This window comes from Bos indicus, chromosome 4, assembly GCF_029378745.1.
Source record: "Bos indicus isolate NIAB-ARS_2022 breed Sahiwal x Tharparkar chromosome 4, NIAB-ARS_B.indTharparkar_mat_pri_1.0, whole genome shotgun sequence".
NCBI classification, from domain to species: domain Eukaryota; kingdom Metazoa; phylum Chordata; class Mammalia; order Artiodactyla; family Bovidae; genus Bos; species Bos indicus.
Genome location: NC_091763.1, coordinates 102,722,359 through 102,748,551, shown reverse-complemented (window position 1 = coordinate 102,748,551; position 26,193 = coordinate 102,722,359). Strand labels below are relative to the sequence as shown.

At 40.7% G+C, this 26,193-nt stretch overlaps 1 protein-coding gene across 3 annotated transcripts in view; it reads left to right on the top strand.

Moving 5' to 3' along the window:
- Positions 1-26,193, top strand: part of SVOPL (SVOP like) — a 106,943-nt gene that overhangs the window by 6,457 nt on the left and 74,293 nt on the right. For all 3 annotated transcript variants that reach the window (XM_019959155.2, XM_070788221.1, XM_070788220.1), the window contains 6 exons: positions 3,713-3,828; positions 4,006-4,097; positions 5,827-5,925; positions 7,851-7,922; positions 9,699-9,823; positions 24,763-24,826. In XM_019959155.2, the coding sequence (XP_019814714.1) occupies positions 3,747-3,828; positions 4,006-4,097; positions 5,827-5,925; positions 7,851-7,922; positions 9,699-9,823; positions 24,763-24,826 (534 nt within the window). In that variant the 5' untranslated portion in view covers positions 3,713-3,746. The remainder of the gene's footprint in view (positions 1-3,712; positions 3,829-4,005; positions 4,098-5,826; positions 5,926-7,850; positions 7,923-9,698; positions 9,824-24,762; positions 24,827-26,193) is intronic.

Here is a 26,193-nt window from a genome sequence, read left to right as displayed (position 1 = left end):
AGGGAAGTTTGTAGGGTGTTTATGACCCATGGAGCTACCTAATCGGTTAAAACAAACACGTTAAATAAAACTCATCTACTTGGTAGTAAGTGGTAGATTTCCTGGGTTTCTCCTCCTGCCACTCAGTATTTTAGTGAGCAGACTTGCTGGAAGACTGCTTTATTACTCTTCTAAAATGTAAACCTTTATGATTGTTGAAATTGTGAAACATGTTTAGATTGTTATGAGAAGTCATAAAACTTGACTGGCAGAGATTAAGTGTTGGTTGAAGATTGAATTTACTGTTAAGCATTTTAGTTGTAACTGAACTTAAGATGAACTTACTGGGATTTTTAAAAATTTTTTCCCCAAATTGTTTTATTCTCTAACACTGTGCTGTGCTTAGTCTCTCAGTCACATCCGACTCTTTGCAACCCTATGTATTGTAGCCTGCCAGACTCCTCTGTCCATGGGGATTCTCCAGGCAAGAATACTGGAGTGGGTTGCCATGCCCTCCTCCAGGGGATCATCCCAACCCAGGGATTGAACCCAGGTCTCCCACATTGCAGGTAGATTCTTTACTGTCTGATCCACTCTAACACTGTTAGTGGCCATACTCACTTTCAGTTTTTAAGTCCGCTGTCATGATATGCATGGCTGTTCTTTAGAGGAAAAAAATTGGATATAATTGACATATAATAAAATTCACCATTTTAGAGTATATATAATGCAGTGATTTTTAGTATAGTCACACGTTTGTAAAGCCATCACCACCATCTAATTCTCACTGAATAATCTCATTGTCATATTTTGGTTAAGTTAGTACTTCATTTCATCTGGAAACATGATATTCAGTCATAGCTAATTTTTAATGTGTACTGAAGTCCTTTTGATAATTAACCAAAGGCGATTTTTTCTCAAAAAATTTTTTAAAAGTTACCAGGTAAAGAACACCTCTCCAAAAGGTATTTGGACAACATTTGGAAAGAGAGCATTAGGAATTTCTGGAACATTCCACCTTTGTGAATTTCAGCCTCTCAGACGGTCCAAGAGACCAATTATTTTTACGTTTTCCACTCTGTGAAAATAACAGCCTTTTGTACTTTTCACGATCTCCTTTGGGAGAGAGGATTTCGTGAACTCATTTCTGAGCATTATTGATTTCTCTTCCATCTGGAATATTTGTGTGTCTGTGACAGAGTTTTAAGGAAACAAATAATATCTACTTTATAGTATGGTTTTTATGTGTATCTTTGGTGTCCCCAGCTAGATTAAAAGCTCCTTAGGGCAGGGAATGTGTCCGATGCTCCTACAAACCCTCCACAGGAGCCCACGCAAAGATACAGAGGTGGCACTTGGCAAACACTGATGACCTTGACTTGCTTCTCTGCAACTGCTCTGCAGCTATTTATGTTCTGGGAAAAGGGGATCTTTGAGTTCTGCTTTTGCTACTTACTAGTGGTCTGATATTGGAAAAGTTACATACAAATCTCGGAACCTCCTTTTTGAAACTATTTATTTTGAAAAATGTTACACATCTGCAAAAGCAGAGGACAGTCAAACCCCAGTGTACCCACTACCCTCCTTAAATAACTGTTACTATAAGGCCATTCTTTTTTCATCCACACGTCCATCCCCTTCTGCACTCTATTCCTAACCCACCATTGAATTATTTTAAAACAAATCCCAAACATTGTTGTATCTAAATATTTCAGCATCTATCTCTAAAATATAAGGATTTTTTCTACCATAGCCATAATGTCATTGTCCCAGCTAATGATGTCCTCAGTAATTCTTTAATATCATCAAACTTCCAAACTTAAATTTCCCTGATTTTCTGTCATCTTTGTCATCTCATTCTCTTGTTGTTGTTTTATAATTGATTTGTTTGACTGAAGATCCAGGCAAATTAACTCATTTATTTGGTTGGTTTGTCTCTTTTCTGTTAGTCTGTAGGTTCTCCTCTCCTCTTTTTTTCTTTCCATTTATTTACTGAAGAAGTTGGGTCATTAACCTGTAGAACTTCTGGCATTTTGGATTTTTCTTTTTGCATCCACGTTGTGTAGTTTAGCATCGTTTCTTCATTCTCTGTATAAAATGGTGTGTGGGTGTTAGTCGCTCAGTCGTGTCCGACTCCTTGCGACCCCATTGACTGTAGCCTGCCAGGCACCTCTGTCCATGAACTTCTCCAGGCAAGAATCCTGGAGTGGATTGCCATACTCTTCTCCAGGGGATCTTCCCGAGCCAGGGATCAAACTTTGCTCTCCTGTATCGCAGGCAGATTCTTTACCATTTGAGCTGCAAGGAAGTCCTGTACTTCTGAGCTACAGGAAGTATAAAATGGTAGGTAGAGCTAGGAGCTCAATCAGACTCACGTTCAGTTTCTTCTTAGGAGACTACATCACAGCTGATGTTGTGTATCCTCCCTTGTGCCTCTCATCAGGAGCCACGTTGCCTCTGATCATCTTCAGCGGCATGAAGGGCCAATGTCAGTGGGGTCAGGGGTGTTATCAGTCTTATCTATTTGAATAAAGTTCTCTATCAGCTTTTTACCTAGTTTATCAGCCATTGATGATCATTACCTGGATCCTTTATTTTGTTAGGAGTTGCAAAATCATGAACTTTAATTCCATCCTTCTTTCTGTATGTTTTAGCTGAAATGAAAGAATACTTTTCTTTCACAGACTGTTTGGTTACTCTAAAATACAGACAATTTGTACAAGAAAGGCAAGATACTTACTAGTTTTCAGAATGAGTTGTTTTCTTAGTGTTCTCCAAAGATGATCAGTGAGATTACAATTTTAGTAATCCTATGAACAATGGATTTTTATATCTTTGGGCTTTAATTCTTTGCAGCAATTTTTCTTCTTTATATGTATATATATGTGTGTATATGTGTATATATATGTGTGTGTGTGTTTATAATACATAATGAATTCATGGATATTTCCAATTCAAAATTAGAAAGTAAAGTGTTCACATAACTTTTGATTTTTGTATATTCTTTCTCTTACACTGAAATCTTGGTTCCTAATAATAGTAACATAATTGCTTTAAGCTACAATATGTACTTGTGTCAAAATAATGATACCAACATTATTGCTAACAGTATAATTAGTGAGAATAGATTAGGGTGTCTGTTTATCCTACCAGGGCTATAGAATGAAATTACTATTATAAACCTATTTAAAATTTTTCCCCACTAATTTCAGCTTTCCTTGTTTTATTCTTGTTTTAATGTTTAGGGTTAATTTTTTTTTTTTTTTTAAGGATTAAATACCCCAGGTGGAAGGGATAAAAAGAAACTTTATGGGTTTCTGTCAGAATTAAATGAAAATAAGGTGAGAAAGCACTCTGTAATACCTGATTATACTGTAAACCATAGCATTTATGGAGCAGTAAAGCATTGGCTATTGTGATTATCTCTCTCTAGCACAGCCCACCCTCATTCCCAGTCAGAGAACACTATTGGTTAAACTGTCAAGAGCTCACCTGGCCCCAACTCCGGGTTGATTACTAGCCATTAGAACTCAATTCTTCCATTTGGCCATTCAACCTTCTCCATGATTTAACTTCTCCATGTTGCAGGTTTTCCACTTGTAAAATGGTGATAAATTACAATACCTACTGTACTGATTTTCTGTGAAGAGTAGAGGAGAATATGCACTCGATTTTCTTTCTTTCCTTCTTCCTTCCCCAGTTTCCTGCATCTTCCCTCTCCTGTCTCCTGTAGGACAGCTGTGTGGGGAATCCAAACCGTTTGAAAGATGACAGCCAAGCAGACAGAGCCAGTCACTATCGTTAGCCTTCGGGAGCTGAACCTAGGGACCCCAGAGCCACAGCCGAGAGGTAAGGGGACCATAGAAGTCTCTGGTCCTCAAGTTACTGTTGAATTCCCTCTCTTCTCTGTATTTACTATTTTTATAGCAACAAATTGGTTTTCCAACATCCTCCAGAGTGAGTGATAATCCATACACATTGCCTCCCCACAGGGGCTGTTCCTTTCACTCTGTTTTTCCTTGTTAGAGTCCAAGACATTCACCGTGGAAGAAGCCGTGGAGACCATCGGATTTGGACGTTTCCACATTGCCCTGTTTCTGATCATGGGCAGCACAGGGGTGAGTGCTTAGAGCTGATTTATAGTTGGATATAGGAGTGTGTATCTGTTAATCCCAGACTTCTAATTTATCCCTTTCCTGCCCTTTCCCTTCTGGTAACCATAAGTTTATTTTCTATGTCATGAGTCTATTTCTGTCTTGTAAATAAGTTCATTTGTCAATACTCATTTTTTTTTAAAAAGGTTTAAATTGAAACACTGAAAAGAGAGGAGAAACCTATGGTATCATTCTAAGTCAAATTAGATGCATGGTTCTCAACATTTTATGCATAACTGTCACCTCGATACCTGCTGTAATTATAGATTCACCGACCCTGTAACTGGCACCCCTGAAGGTTTGTTGGTGCCACTGAAGGTAGCTGGAGTTCAGGGCCCCACGTGTCTGGGATGTGTGTGTAACAGCAGCACGACAGTCTCAGTCCATGACAAGGACTCCTAGGTCTCAGGCGTCTCTAAGGTCTTCTGAGATCTTCTTTTGCAGTGCGTCTCCTTCATGACTGCCCCTAGCTTCTGGCTGATCCTTCTCCCATACGGCTATTAAATCAGAGTGGGACAGAGCTTTATCCCTTATTGACTTATTTCCTTCTAAGACTCCTGAGAGGAGTGGAGTCCAGGTTAATACTTACCCAACTGCTCTCTATTAGCAAAGGAGGTAAGTTTAATACCTAAGTTTTCTTCTGAGATCATCAGGCCACCTCTTACACATACTTTTTGGACTAAAACATACCAACTATTTGAATTCTAAACATGACTATAATACTCTCCAAGGAGAGAGATGAGCCATTATGATATATTTCAAATTCCCGCATATTAGCTAACATTAGCCATGCCTGTTTCATCCCAGACCTTCGAGTTACACAAATACAAGAAGTACCATAATAAACACCCGATACAAATATCCTGTTATTATTCATAGAATGTATCTCCAGCAAATGCATCTTTCCCTCCCTATAATTTCCCTTTTTTCCCTTAATGTCCTTTGGTCCCTGTCAATCATATCATTATTCATCTCTTCCTCCAGGCAGAAAACCTCAGAATGATTTTGGAATCTTCCTTGTTCATTATTGCATTGAATTTCTATAATCTAACATCTACTTCTTCCTTTCCCTGGGAGATCAGCTCATCCTGGAATGAATTACAAGATATGGACAGAGGAAGATATTTCTTTCAATAAAAATATAAATATTTAGTAACACATCTTACACTAATTTTACTAAGCAGTCATTCTTTCCCGATGATGAGCTCTTACTGTTTTGTATTCATTGCTTATTTTCTAACTTTCATGAATCTTGCCTCCCCATTGCAGCCTCTTGAAATCAGGGACTATTTCAACAATCCATTTGCAAAGGATATGCCCTGAGATCTCGAGGATGGCAAGTATAGGACAGCAATGTTGGGTTGACGTGGATGCTGCTGAATAACTTGGGTCATCTGCCAACTAAATGGCCCCCACACAACACCCTCATTGTGTTAAATGCAAAAACATGAAATATCACAAGGGAATACATGTCATACATCTTGAGGGATCCTCTCAAAATTGTTCAAACCATGAATGTTACATCCATGAAAGCCAAAGTTGTTCTGTGCTTCTTTATCCAACTAGCAGGGCTGAGTGGGTATATAATAGGTAGGAAGGAGGAGGTTAGGACTAGAAGGATGACAGGCAGACATGGGAGGCAGTGACAACAGGCTAGCACTTTGACACAGGGTTTTCCTTCCTTCTTTTTGAGGTTGCCGAGGCCATGGAGATCATGTTAATAGCGGTTGTGTCTCCTGCCATCCGCTGTGAATGGCAGCTGGAGAACTGGCAGGTGGCACTAGTGACCACGGTGAGTGCCCACTTCCTGTACTGAGAATGAGGCAACTGAGGACCTGGGGTTTCCGCTCCCCTTCCTCATCCCCCTGGCGGAGGGCCACGGAATCCCTCTCCACCTGCTGTTTTGGTTCCCAATCTAGCATTTGAGGCCTTTCTCCCTTTTCTCTTTTCCTCTAGGGAGATAACCTTGAACTGCTCATTTTCCAGACCCTAGCAGGAGCCCGGAAGAGACACAAATCAGAGAAAGTGAGCCTTAGCCAAATTTGGGGATTCACAAACTGATATGAGTTAAAAAAAAAAATCAAGTGGCTGACCTAGAGTTGACATTAAAAGAGATATATATTTGACAAGGAAGGCCATTAGAAGAAGAGTAAAAGGGAGCGGGGGGGCTTCCCTAGTGGCTCAGATGGTATAGAATCTGCCTGCCCATGAAGAAGACATGAGCTTGATCCCTGGGTTGGGAAGATTACCTGGAGAAGGGAATGTCTACCTACCTGAGTATTTTTGTCTGGGAAAATTGTAGGACAGAGGAGCCTGGCAGGCTACAGCCCATAAAGTTGCAAAAGAGTGGACATGACATCACAACTGAATAACAACAACCAAAAGGGAGCACAATATGTGACCCCAAAGTATACTGCTTTGGCCTGTGGATTATTTTGAACTGAAGACACTTGAGACCAAGCAGACTCAAGAGAAACTTTTACATTTCCCTTAACTACATAAAAGAATTTAGATAGGGAGCCTGGCTCAGAGAGAGAGAGAGTTATTGCCAGAGATAACTTTCATCTGAGTGACCTATCCATGTGGCAGCACAGACATCTAATTACCAGACATCTGTTCTTCTCATTGTCCTATGAATGACCCTCCTCTCCTTTGAAGTCCCAGGGGCCTTCCTGTTCCTCAGCTCAAAGTGGCATATAAGCCTCAACTGTCCAATGTGCCCTTGGGTCTTATATTTTATGGGATTCTTGTATGAACAAAATTAAACTTGCTTTTCTCCTCTCAATCTGTCTTGCATGCTAAGTTGCTTCAGTTGTGTCCAGCTCTTTGCCACCATATGGACTATAGCCCACCAGGCTCCTCTGTCCATGGGATTCTCTAGACAAGAATACTGCAGTGGAAAAAAGAAAAAAAAGTCCTGGAATGGGTTGCCATGCCCTCCTCCAGGGGATCTTTCCGACTCAGGGACCAAACCTGTGTCTCTTACATCTCCTGCATTGGCAAGTGGGTTCTTTACCACTAGCACCACCTGGGGAGCCCCTCAATGTGTCAGTTTATCTTAAATCAATTTAATTATTAGACCAGCCAAAGAGTATAGAAGGGTGGAGGGAAAATTTTAACACCCCAACAAGAGGCAGAAAATCTTGCCATCAACGATCATCATCTTTCAAAAAACAAAAAGGCCATGTGAATACCAATTATCAGAAAGAAAATTACTCCAGAGCAAGAGCTCTTCGTAGTTAATGAATTTGGATTTATGCAGACTGTGTCACATTGTGCTCATTTCTGTCATGTTGCTGAGGATTAGATTTTGTTATGGTATGGCATTCGTCCCAGGCGTGGTGTTGAAAACATTGGCTTTTCCCTCCTTCAGTCATGTCCTAGAGAGAACAGCGCACAGAAGAAAAGGATGGCTTTTGTTTTTCAAGTATAAATATGAATTTTTTTTATTAGTTCCCTGTGGAAGAGATGCTTTTTTTTTTTTTTTCTAGGACCCCTGCTTCTACCTGGTGTCAATGGTTTCAGGTGTGGGAATCATCAGCCTCTGACATTTTAAAAAGGAGTCCAGGGAGAGTTTTGTGAAAGCCTATTTTTCAACTTCCAACCCCACCCACATTTCCAATCTTCTTTGTTTAGACAGATGAATGCTTAATGTGGTAAATTAGCATATTGTAAAAATGCCGCTTAGAGGATAACTTCTTCTCACCCCACCTCCAGATGGTGTTTTTTGGCTACATGGTGTTCAGCGTCCTCTTTGGCCTCTTGGCTGACAGATACGGCCGCTGGAAGGTAGGCTGGCTTTAAGGGTGATCTGGAATTTTCTTTGTGGTGACGTGACCACTGCTTTTCTTTTCTTGGTATTTATTTATTTGGCTGCAGCAGGTCTTGGTTGGGGCACACAGGATCTTTGATCTTTGTTGAAGTGTGTAGGGTCTTTAGCTGTGGTGTGTGAACTCTTAGTTGCATTGTACGGGATCTAGTTCCCTGACCCGGAATGAAACCAGGGCCCCCTGCATTGGGAGGTTGGAGTCTTAGCCACCTGACCTCCAGGGAAGTCCTACTGCTGCTCTTCTTTCACGGACGTTTTTCTATAAATACCCAAGTGAGAGAGTATGGAAATGTCCTTCTCTGACACCTTGTCTTTTTTGCTTTGTCATCTTTCCCCAAGATTTTTGTCCCCATAGCTGATCCCTGTAGTCCAGCTGTGCCGTGGATGGATGTGCGTAGTTAGAACACAGCAGATAACATGTGGGGACTGCGTGTATAAACATAAGCAGTTTCACATTGGTTAACTTGGGTATAGCTTTGAAACTAACCTACTTGCTTGATGTCATACATACTGAAATTCAACATCAAGACACAGAACTATGTTTTCTGATGATAAACCCAGACCTATCTATCTTGTCTGATTTTTGGTGGGGAAGACCTCTCTAGGTGTAAATACAAAGGAGGACAGTCATAGTCTTGGATGTGTGTTTCAAAGTGCACAAAATATCATAGATTTTGACAAGTGAATATGAAAACACAAGTTTTGCAAAAAAAAAAATGTAGAGGGCACAAAAGGCATTTTACAAAAGGAGACATACAAATTGTCAAGAAACCTTGAAAAGTGTTCAATCACAGGAGTTATCAGAAACAAAATTACATAGCGAGATATATGTACATACAATTTTTTTCATTGTCAAAGCCATATCAAACGTCAGATCCATAAGGAATTTTTCTTTTTCTTGAAGAACACTGCAAGTGTCCAAACACCCTCATGTACAATTGATATAATTTTTCTGACATCAATTTGGCAGCATAAACCAAGAATCTTGAGAATACTCATTTTCCCTGACAGTTTGCCTTCCAGAAATCTATTCTATTTAGATCATCAGAGAACCCCAAAGATTTATGCACAGTGTCTCAGCTGATTTTAATGGAAAATATAAAACCATCTCAACAGTCAATATAGGGGAAAGGTTTGTGCATTTCATTATATTATGTGTGTTATGGTATGTCTTTTCACTGGAATATTTTGCAAATATTAAGGATATATTTTCCCTTAGAATCAGTGAAAATAGGGTAAAACTGTGTTAATAGTATTTTCTCTGGGTTGGAGAAGCAAAAGTGATTTTTGTATCTTTTCTTTTTTCCATATCTTCTGCTATAAACTGTTATTATTCTTATAGTCACACAAAAAAGAAAATCCATTAAAATTTCTCCTTAGACTCATTCTCCTTATATTTTCATACTCATGTTTTGTTGTGGTCCTGCCATCCCTGTTTGCCGGGAGGGTGAGCTTTGCATCCTGATTTACACGTTCACTTTCCTGCCACCTATGAGGGTAGACACCTTGAACGAGTTTTGATGAATGGTCTAAACTTAGAATGTTGGGGCTTTCAGATGATAAAATGATATGGATTATATTTTCTGATGATTATAAGAGATTAGTGAGTTCTCTAAAGTTTAGCTCCACAGAGAAGCAAACATCTGGATAAAATTAAAAATCACCTTCAGAAGTTAAATTTCTTTCTGCCCTTCCATGGGGGCAGATCCAATTAACGTCTCCTTTTGTTGCTTCAGATTTTGTTCATCTCGTTCCTGTGGGGAGCTTACTTCTCCTTGCTGACTTCATTCTCTCCATCGTACATCTGGTTTGTCTTCCTGAGGACCATGGTGGGCTGTGGCGTGTCTGGCCATTCACAAGGGTAAAGATTTTACCTAGAGGCCCCCTGAGGGAGATATTATGAACACCCATAGTCACAGTCACTGTGGTTAAGAGACTAAGAGCATCAGTAAGTTGAAAATGTATAGACTTCACTTGTACTAATCTTTTTTGAGCTTTTTTTTCCCTCTGGTGATGGCTGCTTATCCCACTGGAAGTTCTTTGCCCATGAAAATGATGTTTGATAGGGAGGCTAGCAGGGTTTTAGATTGAGGATGTGTTAATTTCCTTGTTCCTAAGGCTGATAAGCATTTTTTTTTAAGATAAATAATATTTTGTGAGACTAACTGCTAACAAAAAGTGCCATACAAAGTAGGTAACAAAAATGTCAACCCAAACATAGTTTTACTTCCTTTCAACCCAAACACAATTTCTTGAGAATTTCTGGGAGACTTTAGTTTGACCATAGGCTGCTATAACACTCAGGAATAACCATTTTAAAGGGCAATGGCCCTGTAACTGAAGACCATTGCAAAGTGAATTTGCAAAGCATGTAAGACATATTGAAACAGCTGGACTGCTGCTGGCTTTTTCTCTGCCCTCAGTTAGTTGTGTAATGTCTCATCATACAGGGTGTGAAAGTTGTTATACAAAATGTTCAACAACTTGGAAGCCTCCCTTTAACTAACAAGGCTCCTCCTCCTCTCTTGCGTGCCTTGCAGAAAGTTGCCCTTAGAATATATTCAGTTCAGTTCAGTTCAGTTCAGTCGCTCAGTCATGTATGACTCTTTGCGACCCCATGAATTGCCACACGCCAGGCCTCCCTGTCCATCACCAACTCCTGGAGTTCATTCAAACTCACATCCATCGAGTTGGTGATGCCATCCAGCCATCTCATCCTCTGTCATCCCCTTCTCCTCCTGCCCCCAATCCCTCCCAGCATCAGAGTCTTTTCCAATGAGTCAACTCTTCGCATGAGGTGGCCAAAGTACTGGAGTTTCAGCTTTAGCACCATTCCTTCCAAACAAGACCCAGGACTGATCTTTTTAAGAATGGACTGGTTGGATCTCCTTGCAGTCCAAGGGACTCTCAAGAGTCTTCTCCAACACCACAGTTCAAAAGCATCAATTCTTTGGTGCTCAGCTTTCTTCACAGTCCAACTCTCACATCCATACATGACCACAGGAAAAACCATAGCCTTGACTAGACGGACCTTTGTTGGCAAAGTAATGTCTCTGCTTTTGAATATGCTATCTAGGCTGGTCATAACTTTCCTTCCAAGGAGTAAGCGTCTTTTAATTTCATGGCTGCAATCGCCATCTGCAGTGATTTTGGAGCCCAAAAAGATAAAGTCTGACACTGTTTCCTCTGTTTCCCCATCTATTTCCCATGAAGTGATGGGACCAGATACCATGATCTTCGTTTTCTGAATGTTGAGCTTTAAGCCAACTTTTTCACTCTCCTCTTTCACTTTCATCAAGAGGCTTTTTAGTTTCTTTTCACTTAGGAGAAGTCAAAGCACCTAATTATTACCCTAATGGTTTAGAGAAAGAATTGTTCTTCCCTGGAGCATAAATTAAACATCACTCTGGCACCCTAATGGAGTTGAAGTAGAATTTGAAAACATCCCTAAGGAAGCAGCTCAATAAATACGTTGAAACTCCAAACCCTGGTTAATAACATCAACAGAGAAGAACAATTAGAAAATGGATGGGTTGGAAGTCCGTTTATTCTGCTGTTCAAAAAATTAATATGGACTTAATTAGAAACCTGTGCTTTGACTGTCGTCATTGGTTGGAAAAACTATTTACCTTCTCTTGGGTGTATTTTAATTTCCCACATATGTTTTAGAAAAGGGAATCAGGCCTGACAAAACATTTTGCCGGTGCTTCTTTCTCTTGGTGAAAGAAATAGGGCTAATATCTCTTAGATGGTAGAAGGCTTCAAATAACTTTGGGAATAAAAAATGTAAACAGAAGAGCACTTAGAAGTTTATTTTTTATGTTTTCTTTTATGGGTTAATGATTATATTTTGGTGTATCAATGCATAGGGAAAGATTCTGTTTCTCTTTACATACTCACTTAAATACAATACTGCTGACACCAAATGTGTGGAATTTTTTTTACACACCAACAAATCCTACAACATCAGCTGGGTGTCCTCCAACATCAGAACATCAACATTTAGTTCTGATCCTCACTAGGGTTAGTGTGGACCTGACAGGTTTAGGGCTCAGGCCCAAAACACTCCTTATTTGACTTATATGCTGAGTACATCATGTGAAATGCTGGGCTGGATGAAGCTCAAGTTGGAATCAAGATTGCCAGAAGAAATAGTGATAACCTCAGATAGGCAGATGACACCACCCTAATGGCAGAAAGTGAAGAGGAACTAAAGAGCCACTTGATGAAGGTGAGAGAGGAGAGTAAAAAAGCTGGCTTAAAACTCAGTATTCAAGAAATGAAGATCATGGCATCTGGTCCCATCACTTAATGGCAAATAGATGGGGAAACAATGCAAACAGTGACAGACTTTATTTTCTTAACTTTCTTTATAGTCCAACTCTCACATCCATACATGACTACTGGAAAAACCATAGCTTTGACTAGACAGGCTTTTGTTGGCAAAGTAATGTCTCTGCTTTATAATATGCTGTCTAGGTTGGTCATAATTTTCCTTCCAAGGAGTAAGCGTCTTTTAATTTCATGGCTGAAGTCACCATCTGCAGCGATTTTGGAGCCTCCCAAAAGTCTGCAACTGTTTGCGCTGTTTCCCCATCTTTTTGCCATGAAGTGATGGGACCAGATGCCATGATCTTCGTTTTCTGAGTGTTGAGCTTTAAGCCAACTTTTTCACTCTCCTCTTTAATTTTCATCAAGAGGCTCTTTAGTTCTTCACTTTCTGCCATAAGGGTGGTGTCATCTGCATATCTGAGGTTATTGATATTTCTCTCAGCAATCTTGATTCCAGCTTGTGCTTCTTCCAGCCCAGCATTTCTCATGACGTACTCTGCATATAAGTTAAATAAGCAGGGTGACAATATATAGCCTTGACATACTCCTTTTCGTATTTAGAACCAGTCTGTTGTTCCATGTCCAGTTCTAACTGTTGCTTCCTGACCCACATACAGATTTCTCAAGAGGCAGGTCAGGTGGTCTGGTATTCCCATTTCTTCTTTTTTTAAATATAAATTTATTTATTTTAATTGGAAGCTAATTACTTTACAATATTGTATTGGTTTTGCAATACATCAACATGAATCCACCATGGGTGTACACATGTTCCCCATCCTGAACCTCCCTCCCACCTCCCTCCCCATACCATCCCTCTGGGTCATCCCAGTGCACCAGCCCTGAGCATCCTGTGCCATGCATTGAACCTGGACTGGCGATCTGTTTCACATATGATATTATACATGTTTCAATGCCATTCTCTCAAATCATCCCACCCTCTCCCTCTCCCACAGAGTCCAAAAGACTGTTTTATAGATCTGTATCTCTTTTGCTGTCTCACATACAGGGTTACTATTCAGTTCAGTTCAGTTCAGTCACTCAGTTGTGTCCGACTCTTTGCGACCCCATGAATCGAAGCACGCCGGGCCTCCCTGTCCATCACCAACTCCTCGAGTTCACTGAGACTCACATCCATCGAGTCAGTGATGCCATCCAGCCATCTCATCCTCTGTCATCCCCTTCTCCTCCTGCCCCCAATCCCTCCCAGCATCAGAGTCTTTTCCAATGAGTCAGCTCTTCACCTGAGGTGGCCAAAGTACTGGAGTTTCAGCTTCAGCATCATTCCTTCCAAAGAAATCCCAGGGCTGATCTCCTTCAGAATAGACTGGTTGGATCTCCTTGTAGTCCAAGGGACTCTCAAGAGTCTTCTCCAACACCACAGTTCAAAAGCATCAATTCTTCGGCGCTCAGCTTTCTTCACAGTTCAACTCTCACATTATTACCATCTTTCTAAATTCCATATATATGCTTTAGTATACTGTATTGGCTATGGTTTTTCCTGTGGTCATGTATGGATTGTATGGGCAGTTCTATTCCAGTTTTTTAAGGAATCTCCACTGTTCTCCATAGTGGCTGTACTAGTTTGCATTCCCACCAACAGTGTAAGAGGGTTCCCTTTTCTCCACACTCTCTCCAGCATTTATTGCTTGTAGACTTTTGGATAGTAGCCATTCTGACTGGCATGAAATGGTACCTCATTGTGGTTTTGATTTGCATTTCTCTGATAATGAGTGATGTTGAGCATCTTTTCATGTGTTTTTTTAGCACCTGTGTGTCTTTGGAGAAATGTCTGTTTAGTTCTTTGGCCCATTTTTTGATTGGGTCGTTTATTTTTCTGGAATTGAGCTGTAGGAGTTGCTTGTATATTTTTGAGATTAATTCTTTGTCAATTGCTTCATTTGCTATTATTTTCTCCCATTCTGAAGGCTGTCTTTTCATCTTGCTTATAGTTTCCTTTGTTGTGCAGAAGCTTTTAGTTTTAATTAGGTCCCATTGTTTATTTTTGCTTTTACTTCCAATATTCTGGGAGGTGGGTCATAGAGGATCCTGCTGTGATGTATGTTGGAGAGGGTTTTGCCTATGTTCTCCTAGGAGTTTTATAGTTTCTGGTCTTATATTTAGATATTTAATCCATTTTGAGTTTGTTTTTGTGTATGGTGTTAGAAAGTGTTCTAGTTTAATTCTTTTACAAGTGGTTGACCAGTTTTCCCAGCACCACTTGTTAAAGAGATTGTCTTTTCTCCATTGTATAGTCTTGCCTCCTTTGTCAAAGATAAGGTGTCCATAGGTGTGTGGGTTTATCTCTGGGCTTTCTATTTTGTTCCATTGATCTATATTTCTGTCTTTGTGCCAGTACCATACTGTCTTGATGACTGAGGCTTTGTAGTATAGCCGGAAGTCAGGCAGGTTGATTCCTCCAGTGCCATTCTTCTTTCTCAAGATTGCTTTGGCTATTTGAGGTTTTTTGTATTTCCATACAAATTGTGAAATTACTTGTTCTAGCTCTGTGAAAAATACCGTTGGTAGCTTGATAGGGATTGCATTGAATCTATAGATTGCTTTGGGTAATATACTTATTTTCGCTATATTGATTCTTCTGATCCATGAACATGGTATATTTCTCCATCTATTAGTGTCCTCTTTGATTTCTTTCACCAGCGTTTTATAGTTTTATAGATATAGGTCTTGTTTCTTTAGGTAGATATATTCTTAGTATTTTATTCTTTTCGTTGTAATGGTGAATGGAATTGTTTCCTTAATTTCTCTTTCTATTTTCTCATTATTAGTGTATAGGAATGCAAGGGATTTCTGTGTGTTGATTTTATATCCTGCAACCTTACTATATTCATTGATTAGTTCTAGTAATTTTCTGGTGGTGTCTTTAGAGTTTTCTACGTAGAGGATCATGTCATCTGCAAACAGTGAGAGTTTTACTTCTTTTCCAATTTGGATTCCTTTTATTTCTTTATCTGCTCTGATTGCTGTGGCCAAAACTTCCAAAACTATGTTGAATAGTAGTGGTGAAAGTGGGCACCCTTGTCTTGTTCCTGACTTTAAAGTGAAAGTGGAAGTGAAGTTGCTCAGTTGTGTCCGACTCTTTGCGACCCCATAGACTGTAGCCCGCCAGGCTCCTCCTCAGTCCATGGGATTCTCCACGCAAGAATACTGGAGTGGGTTGCCATTTCCTTCTCCAGGGGATCTTCCCGACCCAGGGATCGAACCCAGGTCTCCCACATTGCAAGCAGACGCTTTAACCTCTGAGCCACGGATAAATATAGCTTTTATTATGTTGAGGTATGTTCCTTCTGTTCCTGCTTTCTGGAGAGTTTTTATCATAAATGGATGCTGAATTTTGTCAAAGGCTTTCTCTGCATCTATTGAGATAATCATATGGCTTTTATTTTTCAGTTTGTTAATGTGGTGTATTACATTGATTGATTTGCAGATATTGAAGAATCCTTGCATCCCTGGGATAAAGCCCACTTGGTCATGGTGTATGATCTTTTAAATGTGTTGTTGGATTCTGATTGATAGAATTTTGTTGAGGATTTTTGCATCTATGTTCATCAGTGATACTGGCCTGTATTCTTTTTATTTGTAGCATCTTTGTCAGGAAATGGCAACCCACTCCAGTATTCTTGCCTGGAGAATCCCATGGACAGGAACCTTGCGGGCTACAATCCATGGGGTCACAAGAGTCGGACACGATTGAGTGACTTTGACTTGACTTGACTTGTCAGGTTCTGGTATTAGGGTGATGGTGGCCTCATAGAATGAGTTTGGAAGTTTACCTTCCTCTGCAATTTTCTGGAAGAGTTTGAGTAGGACAGGTGTTAACTCTTCTCTAAATTTTTTTGTAGAATTAAGCTGTGAAGCTGTCTGGACCTGGGCTTTTGTTTGCTGGACGATTTCTGATTAGAGTTTCAATTTCCGTGCTTGTGATGGGTCTGTTAAGATTTTCTATTTCTTCCAGGTTCAGTTTTGGAAAGTTGTACTTTTCTAAGAATTTGTCCATTTCTTCCACGTTGTCCATTTTATTGGCATGTAATTGCTGATAGTAGTCTCTTATGATCATTTGTATTTCTGTGTTGTCTGTTGTGATCTCTATTTTCATTTCTAATTTTATTGATTTGATTTTTCTCCCTTTGTTTCTTGATGAGTCTGGCTAATGGATTGTTAATTTTATTTATCCTCTCAAAGAACCAGCTTTTGGCTTTTTGCTATGGTCTCTTTTATTTCTTTTGCATTTATTTCTGCCCTAATTTTTAAGATTTCTTTTCTTCTACTAACCCTGGGGTTCTTCATTTCTTCCTTTTCTAGTTGCTTTAGGTGTAGAGTTAGGTTATCTATTTGACTTTTTTCTTGTTTCTTGAGGTAATCCTGTATTGCTGTGAAGCTTCCCCTTAGCACTGCTTTTACAGTGTCCCACAGGTTTTGTGTTGTTGTGTTTTCATTTTCATTTGTTTCTATGCAAATTTTGATTTCTGTTTTGATTTCTTCTGTGATTTGTTGGTTATTCAGCAGCGTGTTGTTCAGTCTCCATATGTTGGAATTTTTAATAATTTCTCTCCTGTAATTGAGATCTAATCTTACTGCATTGTAGTCAGAAAAATTGCTTGGGATGATTTCAATTTTTTTGAATTTACCAAGGCTAGCTTTATGGCCCAGGATGTGATCTATCCTGGAGAAGGTTCCGTGTGCGCTTGAGAAAAAGGTGAAATTCATTGTTTTGGGGTGATATGTCCTATAGATATCAATTAGGTCTAACTGGTCTATTGTATCATTTAAAGTTTGTGTTTTCTTGTTAATTTTCTGTTTAGTTGATCTATCCATAGGTGTGAGTAGGGTATTAAAGTCTCCCACTATTATTGTGTTACTGTTAATTTCCCCTTTCATACTTGTTAGCATTTGTCTTACATATTGTGGTGCTCCTATCTTGGGTGCATATATATTTATAATTGTTATATATTCTTATTGGATTGATCCTTTGATCATTATGTAGTGTCCTTTGTCTCTTTTCACAGCCTTTGTTTTAACGTCTATTTTATCTGATATGAGTATTGCTACTCCTGCTTTCTTTTGGTCTCTATTTGCATGGAATATCTTTTTCCAGCCCTTCACTTTCAGTCTGTATGTGTCCCTTGTTTTGAGGTGGGCCTCTTGTAGACAACATATGTAGGGGTCTTGTTTTTGTATCCATTCAGCCAGTCTTTGTCTTTTGGTTGGGGCAATCAACCCACTTACATTTAAGATAATTATTGATAAGTATGATCCCGTTGCCATTTACTTTGTTGTTTTGGGTTTGAGTTTATACACCCTTTCTGTGTTTCCTGTCTAGAGAAGATCCTTTAGCATTTGTTTGAGAGCTGGTTTGGTGGTGCTGAATTCTCTCAGCTTTTGCTTGTCTGTAAAGCTTTTGATTTCTCCTTCATATTTGAATGAGATCCTTGCTGGGTAAAGTAATCTGGGCTGTAGGTTATTTTCTTTCATCACTTTAAGTATATCTTGCCATTCCTTCCTGGCCTGAAGAGTTTCTATTGAAAGATCAGCTGTTATCCTTATGGGAATCCCCTTGTGTGTAATTTGTTGTTTTTCCCTTGCTGCTTTTAATATTTGTTCTTTGTGCTTGATCTTTGTTAATTTGATTAATATGTGTCTTGGGTGTTTTGCCTTGGGTTGATCCTGTTTGGGACTTTCTGGGTTTCTTGGACTTGTGTGATTATTGGGTGATTATTTCCTTCCCCATTTTAGGGAAATTTTCAACTATTATCTCCTCAAGTATTTTCTCATTGTCTTTCTTTTTGTCTTCTTCTTTTGGGACTCCTATGATTCGAATGTTGGGGCATTTAACATTGTCCCAGAGGTCTCTGAGATTGTCCTCATTTCTTTTAATTCGTTTTTTTTTTTCCTCTCTATTTATTTCTACCATTCTATCTTCTACCTCACTAATCCTGTCTTCTGCCTCTATTATTCTACTATTTGTTCCCTCCAGAGTGTTTTTGATATAATTTATTGCATTATTCATTACATATTGACTTTTTTATTTCTTCTAGGTCTTTGTTAAACCTTTCTTGCATCTTCTTAATCCTTGTCTCCAGGCTATTTATCTGTGATTCCACTTTGTTTTCAAGATTTTGGATCATTTTCACTATCATTATTTGGAATTCTTTATCAGGTAGATTCCCTATCTCTTCCTCTTTTGTTTGGTTTGGCTACACTTATCCTGTTCCTTTTCCTGCTGGGTATTCCTCTATCTCTTCATCTTATTTATATTTCTGTGTTTGGGGTGGCTTTTTTGTATTCTGGCAGTTTGTGGAGTTCTCTTTGTTGTGGAGTTTCCTCGCTGTGGGTGGGGTTGTAGTACGGGTGGCTTGTCAAGGTTTCCTGGTTAGGGAAGCTTGTGTCAGTGTTCTGGTGGGTGGAGCTGGATTTCTCCTCTCTGGAGTGCAATAAAGTGTCCAGTAATGAGTTATGAGATGTCAATGGGTTTGAAGTGACTTTGGGCAGCCTGTATATTGAAGCTCAGGGCTATGTTCCTGTGTTGCTGGAGAATTTGTGTGGTATGTCTTGCTCTGAAACTTGTTGGCCCTTGCGTGGTACTTGGTTTCAGTGTAGGTATGGAGGAGTTTGATGAGCTACTGTCGATTAATGTTCCCTGGAGTCAGGAGTTCTCTGGTGTTCTCAGGATTTGGACTTAAGCTTCCTGCTTCTGGTTTTCAGTCTTATTTTTACAGTAGCCTCAAGACTTCTCCATCTATACAGCACCGTTGATAAAACATCTAGGTTAAAGATGAAAAGTTTCTCCACAGTGAGGGACACCCAGAGAGATTTGCAGAGTTACATGGAGACAAGAAGAAGGAGGAGGGAGATAGAAGTGACCAGGATGAGATGAGGTAGAATCAAAAGAGGAGAGAGCAAGCTAGCCAGTAATCACTTCCTTATGTATGCTCCACAGTCTGGACCCCTCAGAGATGTTCACGGAGTTATACAGAGAAGAGAAGAGGAAGGAAGGAGACAGAGGTGACCAGGAGGATAAAGTGAAGTGAAGTGAAGTCACTCAGTCGTGTCTGACTCTTAGCGACCCCACGGACTGCAGCCTACCAGGCTCCTGTGTCCATGGGATTCTCCAGGCAAGAGTACTGGAGTGGGTTGCCATTGCCTTCTCCAATAGGAGGATAAAGGGGAGAATCAAAAGGGGAGAGACAGATCTAGCCAGTAATCAGTTCCCTAAGTGTTCTCCACTGTCTGGAACATACAAAGAGATTCACAGAGTTGGGTAGACAAGAGAAGGGGGAGGGAGGAGATAGAGGCGACCTGGTTGAGAAAAAGGAGAGTCCAAAGGGGTAGAGAGCAGTCAAGCCAGTAATCTCACTCCCAAGGAAAAATGGGTACTGAAGATTGGGTTCTTAAAGGTACAAAATTGATAACAAATACCAAAAAGCAAAGATTAAAAATCTAGAGTAGAGGTTGTATTTTCAAAAATTCAATATTATAGAAAAAAAAGTTACAAAAATTATTTTATATATATATATATATATATATATATATATATATATATATATATGAAGTTTGCTTTAAAAATTAGGGTCTCTCTCTCTCTCTTTTTTATTTTTTGCAAAGTAATCAGTTCAGTTCAGTTCAGTAGCTCAGTCGTGTCTGACTCTTTGCGACCCCATGAATTGCAGCATGCCAGGCCTCCCTGTCCATCACCAACTCCCAGAGTTCACTCATACTCACGTCCATTGACTCTGTGATGCCATCCAGCCATCTCATCCTCTGTCGTCCCCTTCTTCTCCTGCCCCCAATCCCAGCACTGGAATCTTTTCCAATGAGTCAACTCTTTGCATGAGGTGGCCAAAGTACTGGAGTTTCAGCTTTAGCATCATTCCCTTCAAAGAAATCCCAGGGCTGATCTCCTTCAGAATGGACTGGTTGGATCTCCTTGCAGTCCAAGGGACTCTCAAGAGTCTTCTCCAACACCACAGTTCAAAAGCATCAATTTTTCAGTGCTCAGCTTTCTCCACAGTCCAACTCTCACACACATACATGACCACTGGAAAAACCATAGCCTTGACTAGATGGACCTTTGTTGGCAAAGTAATGTCTTTGCTTTTGAATATGCTATCTAGGTTGGTCATAACTTTCCTTCCAAGGAGTAAGCATCTTTTAATTTCATGGCTGCAGTCACCGTCTGCAGTGGTTTTTGAGCCCCCCAAAATAAAGTCTGACACTGTTTCCACTGTTTCCCCATCTATTTCCCATGAAGTGATGGGACCAGATGCCATGATCTTCATTTTCTGAATATTGAGCTTTAAGACAACTTTTTCAGTCTCCACTTTCACTTTCATCAAGAGGCTTTTTAGTTCCTCTTCACTTTCTGCCATAAGGGTGGTGTCATCTGCATATCTGAGGTTATTGATATTTCTCCTGGCAATCTTGATTCCAGCTAATAGTAGGTTATAAAAATGAAAATTAAAGGAGTAATAGAGGGCTTAAAAATAAAAAAAAATTTAAAAAATTAAAGAATGATAGTATAGTAAAAATATATCTAGGACTTTCTCTGGTGTTGTTGTGGGCAGTGTGGGGTCAGTTCATTTTCAGATAGTTCCTTGATGCGGCTTATATTTCTCAAGATCTATAGGCCCCTTCCTATGTAGTTGGTGCTATCTACAGGGTTTTAATCTATTGCACCTGTCACTTCCAAGATGTTCCCTCAGTTTTAGCTTCTTCTGTTTGCTGGTCTCTTCAGTGTCTAATTTCTGCCCTCTTGCAAGGGGCCGGTGGTGGATGCTTTTTTAGGGTCACTTGTTCAGTCGTGCTGTGGGGAGGGAGGGACGCTGCAAACAAATACTGGTGTGTGCTCACAGTGTCTCGGCCACACTGGGTTTGCCCCCGCTCACGGTGTGTGTGCTTTCCCTGTCTACACTGCTTAGGCTCTAGGTTACTCTGCTGGGAACTGTCTGAGGCCTGCCCTCGGTTTTATGCACTTCCCAAGTCTAAGCCACTCAGGTTCAGGTACTTGGGTAGTCCTCAGAGGTGCAGACTCGGTTGGGCCTGCGTTTTGTGCCCTTCCAAGGTCCGAGCAGCTCAGGTGACGAGGTGTTTGGTGAATGCGGTCGCTGTGACTTATCGTCTTCCCCATCCCTGCCACTTGGTTTTCTGGGTGTACAACCTGCGCACCTTCTCAGGTGGATGTTGATCATCCAGAATCCCAAGGAGTCTTGGTTAGGAATGAAGCCTGCTTGCAGTTTGGTAGATAATGCCTCTCTGGGGCCGTGATTGCCCTCTTCCGGCTCTGGCTGCCCTCACCTGCCTGTTACCAGAAGGGGATGGGCCAGTCTGTAGGTGGGTAGCTCTGCTCAGTCCTTTGTTCTGTGAGTGAGCCTTGTGGTGTCTTAGGTTAGGGCTTTTTGCGAGGTAGCTATCCCACAGTCTGGTTTGCTGTCCGGAGTTAGTTCCCTCAGATTGCCCTCGGGGCATTCAGGCCTGGTCCTTACTCTAAGCAATGCAGCCCGTGCCTCCCTGCCCAGCCCCCGCATGCTAGTGGTGGATGCGGGCGTCTGTACTGTTTCTCTGCTGGGGGAGTTACCATTAGGCTCGTAATCTGTGGGTTTAAATTATTTATTTATTTTTCCTCCCGGTTATGTTGCTCTCTGTGGTTCCAAGGCTCGCCACAGACTTGGCAGTAAGAGTGTTTCCTGTGTTTGGAAACCTCTCTTTTTTAGACTCCCTTCCCAGGACGGAGCTCCATCCCTACCACTTTTGTCTCTCTTTTTATCTTTTATAGTTTTTCCTACCTCCTTTCTAAGACAATGGGCTGCTTTTCTGGGTGCCTGATGTCCTCTGCTGGCATTCAGAAGTTGTTTTGTGGGTTTTTCTGAGTGTTCAAATGTTGTTTTGATCAATTTGTGGGGGAGAAAGTGGTCTCCCTCCCCTATTCCTCTGCCATCTTCTGGTATTCCCATTTCTTTCAGAATTTTCCACAGTTTATTGTGATCCACACAGGCTAAGGCTTTGGCATTGTCAATAAAGCAGAAATAGATGTTTTTCTGGAACTCTTTTGCTTTTTTGATGATCCAGTGGATGTTGGCAATTTGATCTCTCGTTCCTCTACCTTTTCTAAAACCAGGTTGAACATCTGGAAGTTCATGACTCATGTATTGTTGAAGCCTGGCTTGGAGAATTTTGAGCGTTACTTTGCTGGCGTGTGAGTAGAGTGCAATTGTGCAGTAGTTAGAACATTCTTTGGCATTACCTTTCTTTGGGATTGGAATGAAAACTGACCTTTTCCAGTCCTGTGGCCACTGCTGAGTTTTCTAATTTGAGTGCAGCACTTTCATAGCATCATCTTTTAGGAGTTGAAATAGCTCAACTGAAATTCCATCACCTCTACTAGCTTTGTTTGTATTGATGCTTCCTAAGGCCCACTTGACTTCAAATTCCAGGATGTCTGGCTTTAAGTGAGTGATCATACCATTGTGATTATCTGGGTCATGAAGATCTTTTTTGTATAGTTCTTTTGTGTATTCTTGCCGCCTCTTCTTAACATTTGCTTCTGTTAGCTCCATACCATTTCTGTCCTTTATTGAGCCCATCTTTGCATGAAATGTTCCCTAGGTATCTCTAATTTTCTTGAAGAGATCTCTAGTCTTTCCCGTTCTATTGTTTTCCTCTATTTCTTTGCATTGATGACTGAGGAAGGCTTTCTTATCTCTCCTTGCTATGCTTTGGAACTCTGCATTCAGATGCATATATCTTTCCTTTTCTCCTTTGCTTTTTGCTTCTCTTCTTTTCACAGATGTTTGTAAGGCCTCCTCAGACAGCCATTTTGCTCTTTTGCATTTCTTTTTCTTAGGGATAGTCTTGATCCCTATCTCCTGTATAATGTCACGAACTTCCTGATAATTTATCAGGTATCCTGATAGTTTATCAGGTACTCTGTCTATCAGATCTATCTAGTCCCTTAAATTTATTTCTTATTTCCACTGTATAATCATAAGGGATTTGATTTAGGTCATACCTGAATGGTCTAGTGGTTTTTCCTACTTTCTTCAATTTAAGTCTGAATTTGGCAATAAGGAGTTCATGGTCTGAACCACAGTCAGCTCCTGGTCTTGTTTTTGCTGTCTGTATAGAACTTCTCCAACTTTGGCTGCAAAGAATATAATCAATCTTATTTTGGTGTTGACCACATGGTGATGTCCATGTGTAGAGTCTTCTCTTGTGATGGTTAGATAGCATCATCAAATCAATGGACATGAATCTGAGAAAATTCCATGAGACAGTGAAGGAAATGGGAGTCTGGTATGCTACATTTTGTGGGGTTGCAGAGTCGAATACAACTTAGCAACTGAATGATGCTCCTAGGACATAGCTGTGTTCACCAGCCTGGAAGCTCTCTGAATCCTGTTTGTTAGGGATTTTTATGGAGGTTTCCTCATGTAGGCATAATTGATTATTAATTAGTTTTCCAGCCTCTCTCTTCTCTTCAGAGGAGGGGGGATAGGGCTGAAAATTCCAAGATTCTAATCATGCCTTAGTGTTTGAAGACCAGCCACCATCTAGGATGCATCAAGCATCACCTCCTTGGAATAAATGATGCGCCTATCATCCAGGAAATCCCAAGGTTTTCAGGAACTCTGTGTCGGGGACTGGCGTCAAAGACCAAATATTAGCAGGAACCAGGGCTTTCCAGGGGCTTACCTTATAATTCAGTTGCTAAAGAATCTGCCTGCATTGCAGGAGACCTGGGCTCCGCTACAGTCCATGGGGTTGCAAGAGTTGGACACAACTTAGCGACTAAACCACCACCAGGGCTTCCCTAGTGGCTCAGATGGTAAAGAATCTGCCTGCATCTCAGAAGACCTGGGTTTGATCCCTGGGTCAGGAAGATCTCCTGGAGAAGGGAATGGCATCCCACTCCAGTATTCTTGCCTGGAGAATCCCATGGACAGAGGAGCCTGACAGGCTGTGGTCTGTGGGGTTGTAAAGAGTTGGACATGAGTGAGCATCTTTCACTTTCAGGGACAGAGACCAACATATGTATTTCTATCATTTTACAGTGATGAAATTTTTTTCTGAATTGTTTATCAAAGAAACAAGAAAAATTATGATTTTATTTTTGTTAAAGAAATGTTTGTTTAATTTTCGCTGTGCTGGGTCTTCATTGCTTTGTGCAGGCTTTCTCTAGTTGTGAGCAGGCATCACTGTTGTGGTGCTTGGGATTCTCACTGTGGTGGCTTCTTGAGTTGCAGAGCATGGACTCTAGGCACGCAGCAGTTGTGGCACGCGGGCATAGTTGCCCTGCAGAATGTGGAATCTTCCTGGACCAGGGATTGAACCTGTGTCCCCTGCACTGGCAGGTGGATTCTTCTCCACTGTGCCACCAGGGAAGTCCAATGACTGTTTTATAAGATGAGTTATTTGGCTTTATGAAAGCATAATTGTGTTTTCCCCCTTCCTGTTTAGGCTAATCATAAAGACGGAATTCTTGCCTACAAAATATCGAGGCTACATGCTCCCCTTGTCTCAGGTGAGTGAAGCCAAATTCTACCCAGTCTTCAGATCCCAGTTTTTCTCCTGGTCGGTTGATGGTCCTTTGATCAGCACACTCCTGGTACTTGGTACCAGCCAGAAAGCATTAGGGATGCTTGACCACAAAGGTCATTTCCAAGGCTTTCTGAGCCAGGACTTCTATCATCCATTAATCCAGCAGCAGCATTTAGAGCACAGTAACCCCTTCCCCAGGAAACAGTCCACTGGCTGGTTTCACTAGAATGACAGCCGCTCAGGAATGCATCTGGTATGAACTTTCTCTCCCCATTGAGTCTGCAGTGGAGGCACACTCTCAGCACCCCTTCTAGAGTCTCCCTTGTGGACAGTAGTGTGCATAACTGGCCCGTGCCTGTGAGCGCTTTTGTAATCTCCTCCTCCCAGCTGAGCCGTTTCCCCAGGTGAGAAGATGAGGATGTCTCCCACCGCTCCTCAGACCCCTGCTGGCTACTGACTAGAGGTTTTGCATCCAGAAGCTCCATCAGTCTAGGTGCCCTTGTACCATCTTTGATGTCATCCTTATCCTAAAGCCCTGACTTTCAGAGGACCCAGGAAGGTGATGACCCTTCCCACTGAAAAATATATTAATATATTTGGTGATGAATAAAGCAGTAGGAGAATATTTAAAATTTTATTTTTGATTTTTCTGACACTAAATTTAGACAACAACAATAAAAAATGTAGGCAAACAAATGCTAACACTTTATATCCCTCCCAGCTTTCTGCTTATTTTTGTCAAGATAAATGCCCACACTTTCAATAGTTAGGGGTTGGGTTTTACACTGAATGTTATTTAATAGATATGATCTGGTTCAGGCTCACCTGTGGACATTTTCTCTTCCATCTACTTCCATTGCTTTTGTCATGATCCCGTGTCATGACATTGTCTTATCTTCTCATTGCTGGTTTTATTTTCCGGGTCTTTTGGGGTCATCTAATTGATGAATCCAATGGTTTTAGGTGGCTAATGGGTTGGCCAAAAAGTTCTTTTGGGTTTCCCATAACATTGCAAGGCAAAAACTGAACAAACTTTTTGATGTTTCTTTGCACCGCCCGCCCCTCCCTGCCCCAAAATATTTACCTACAATGAAGAGCATCTTCTTACTACTGAGCCACCACAGAAGCCCTGGTGCAGTGTCTAACAGCAAATCCTGTTGCCTTTACCTCCAAAACATGTGCCAAATCCATCAAACAGGAAAAAAAAATTTTTTTTTTCTTATCATTTCACTACTAAAATCCTTTTCAGTGCCACATACGCTGTTACCCAGTCTGCTACAGTGGCTTCTTACTGGCCTTCTTACACATTGCTTTTTCAGAAAGATCATCCCTGATCACACAAGTCATTCT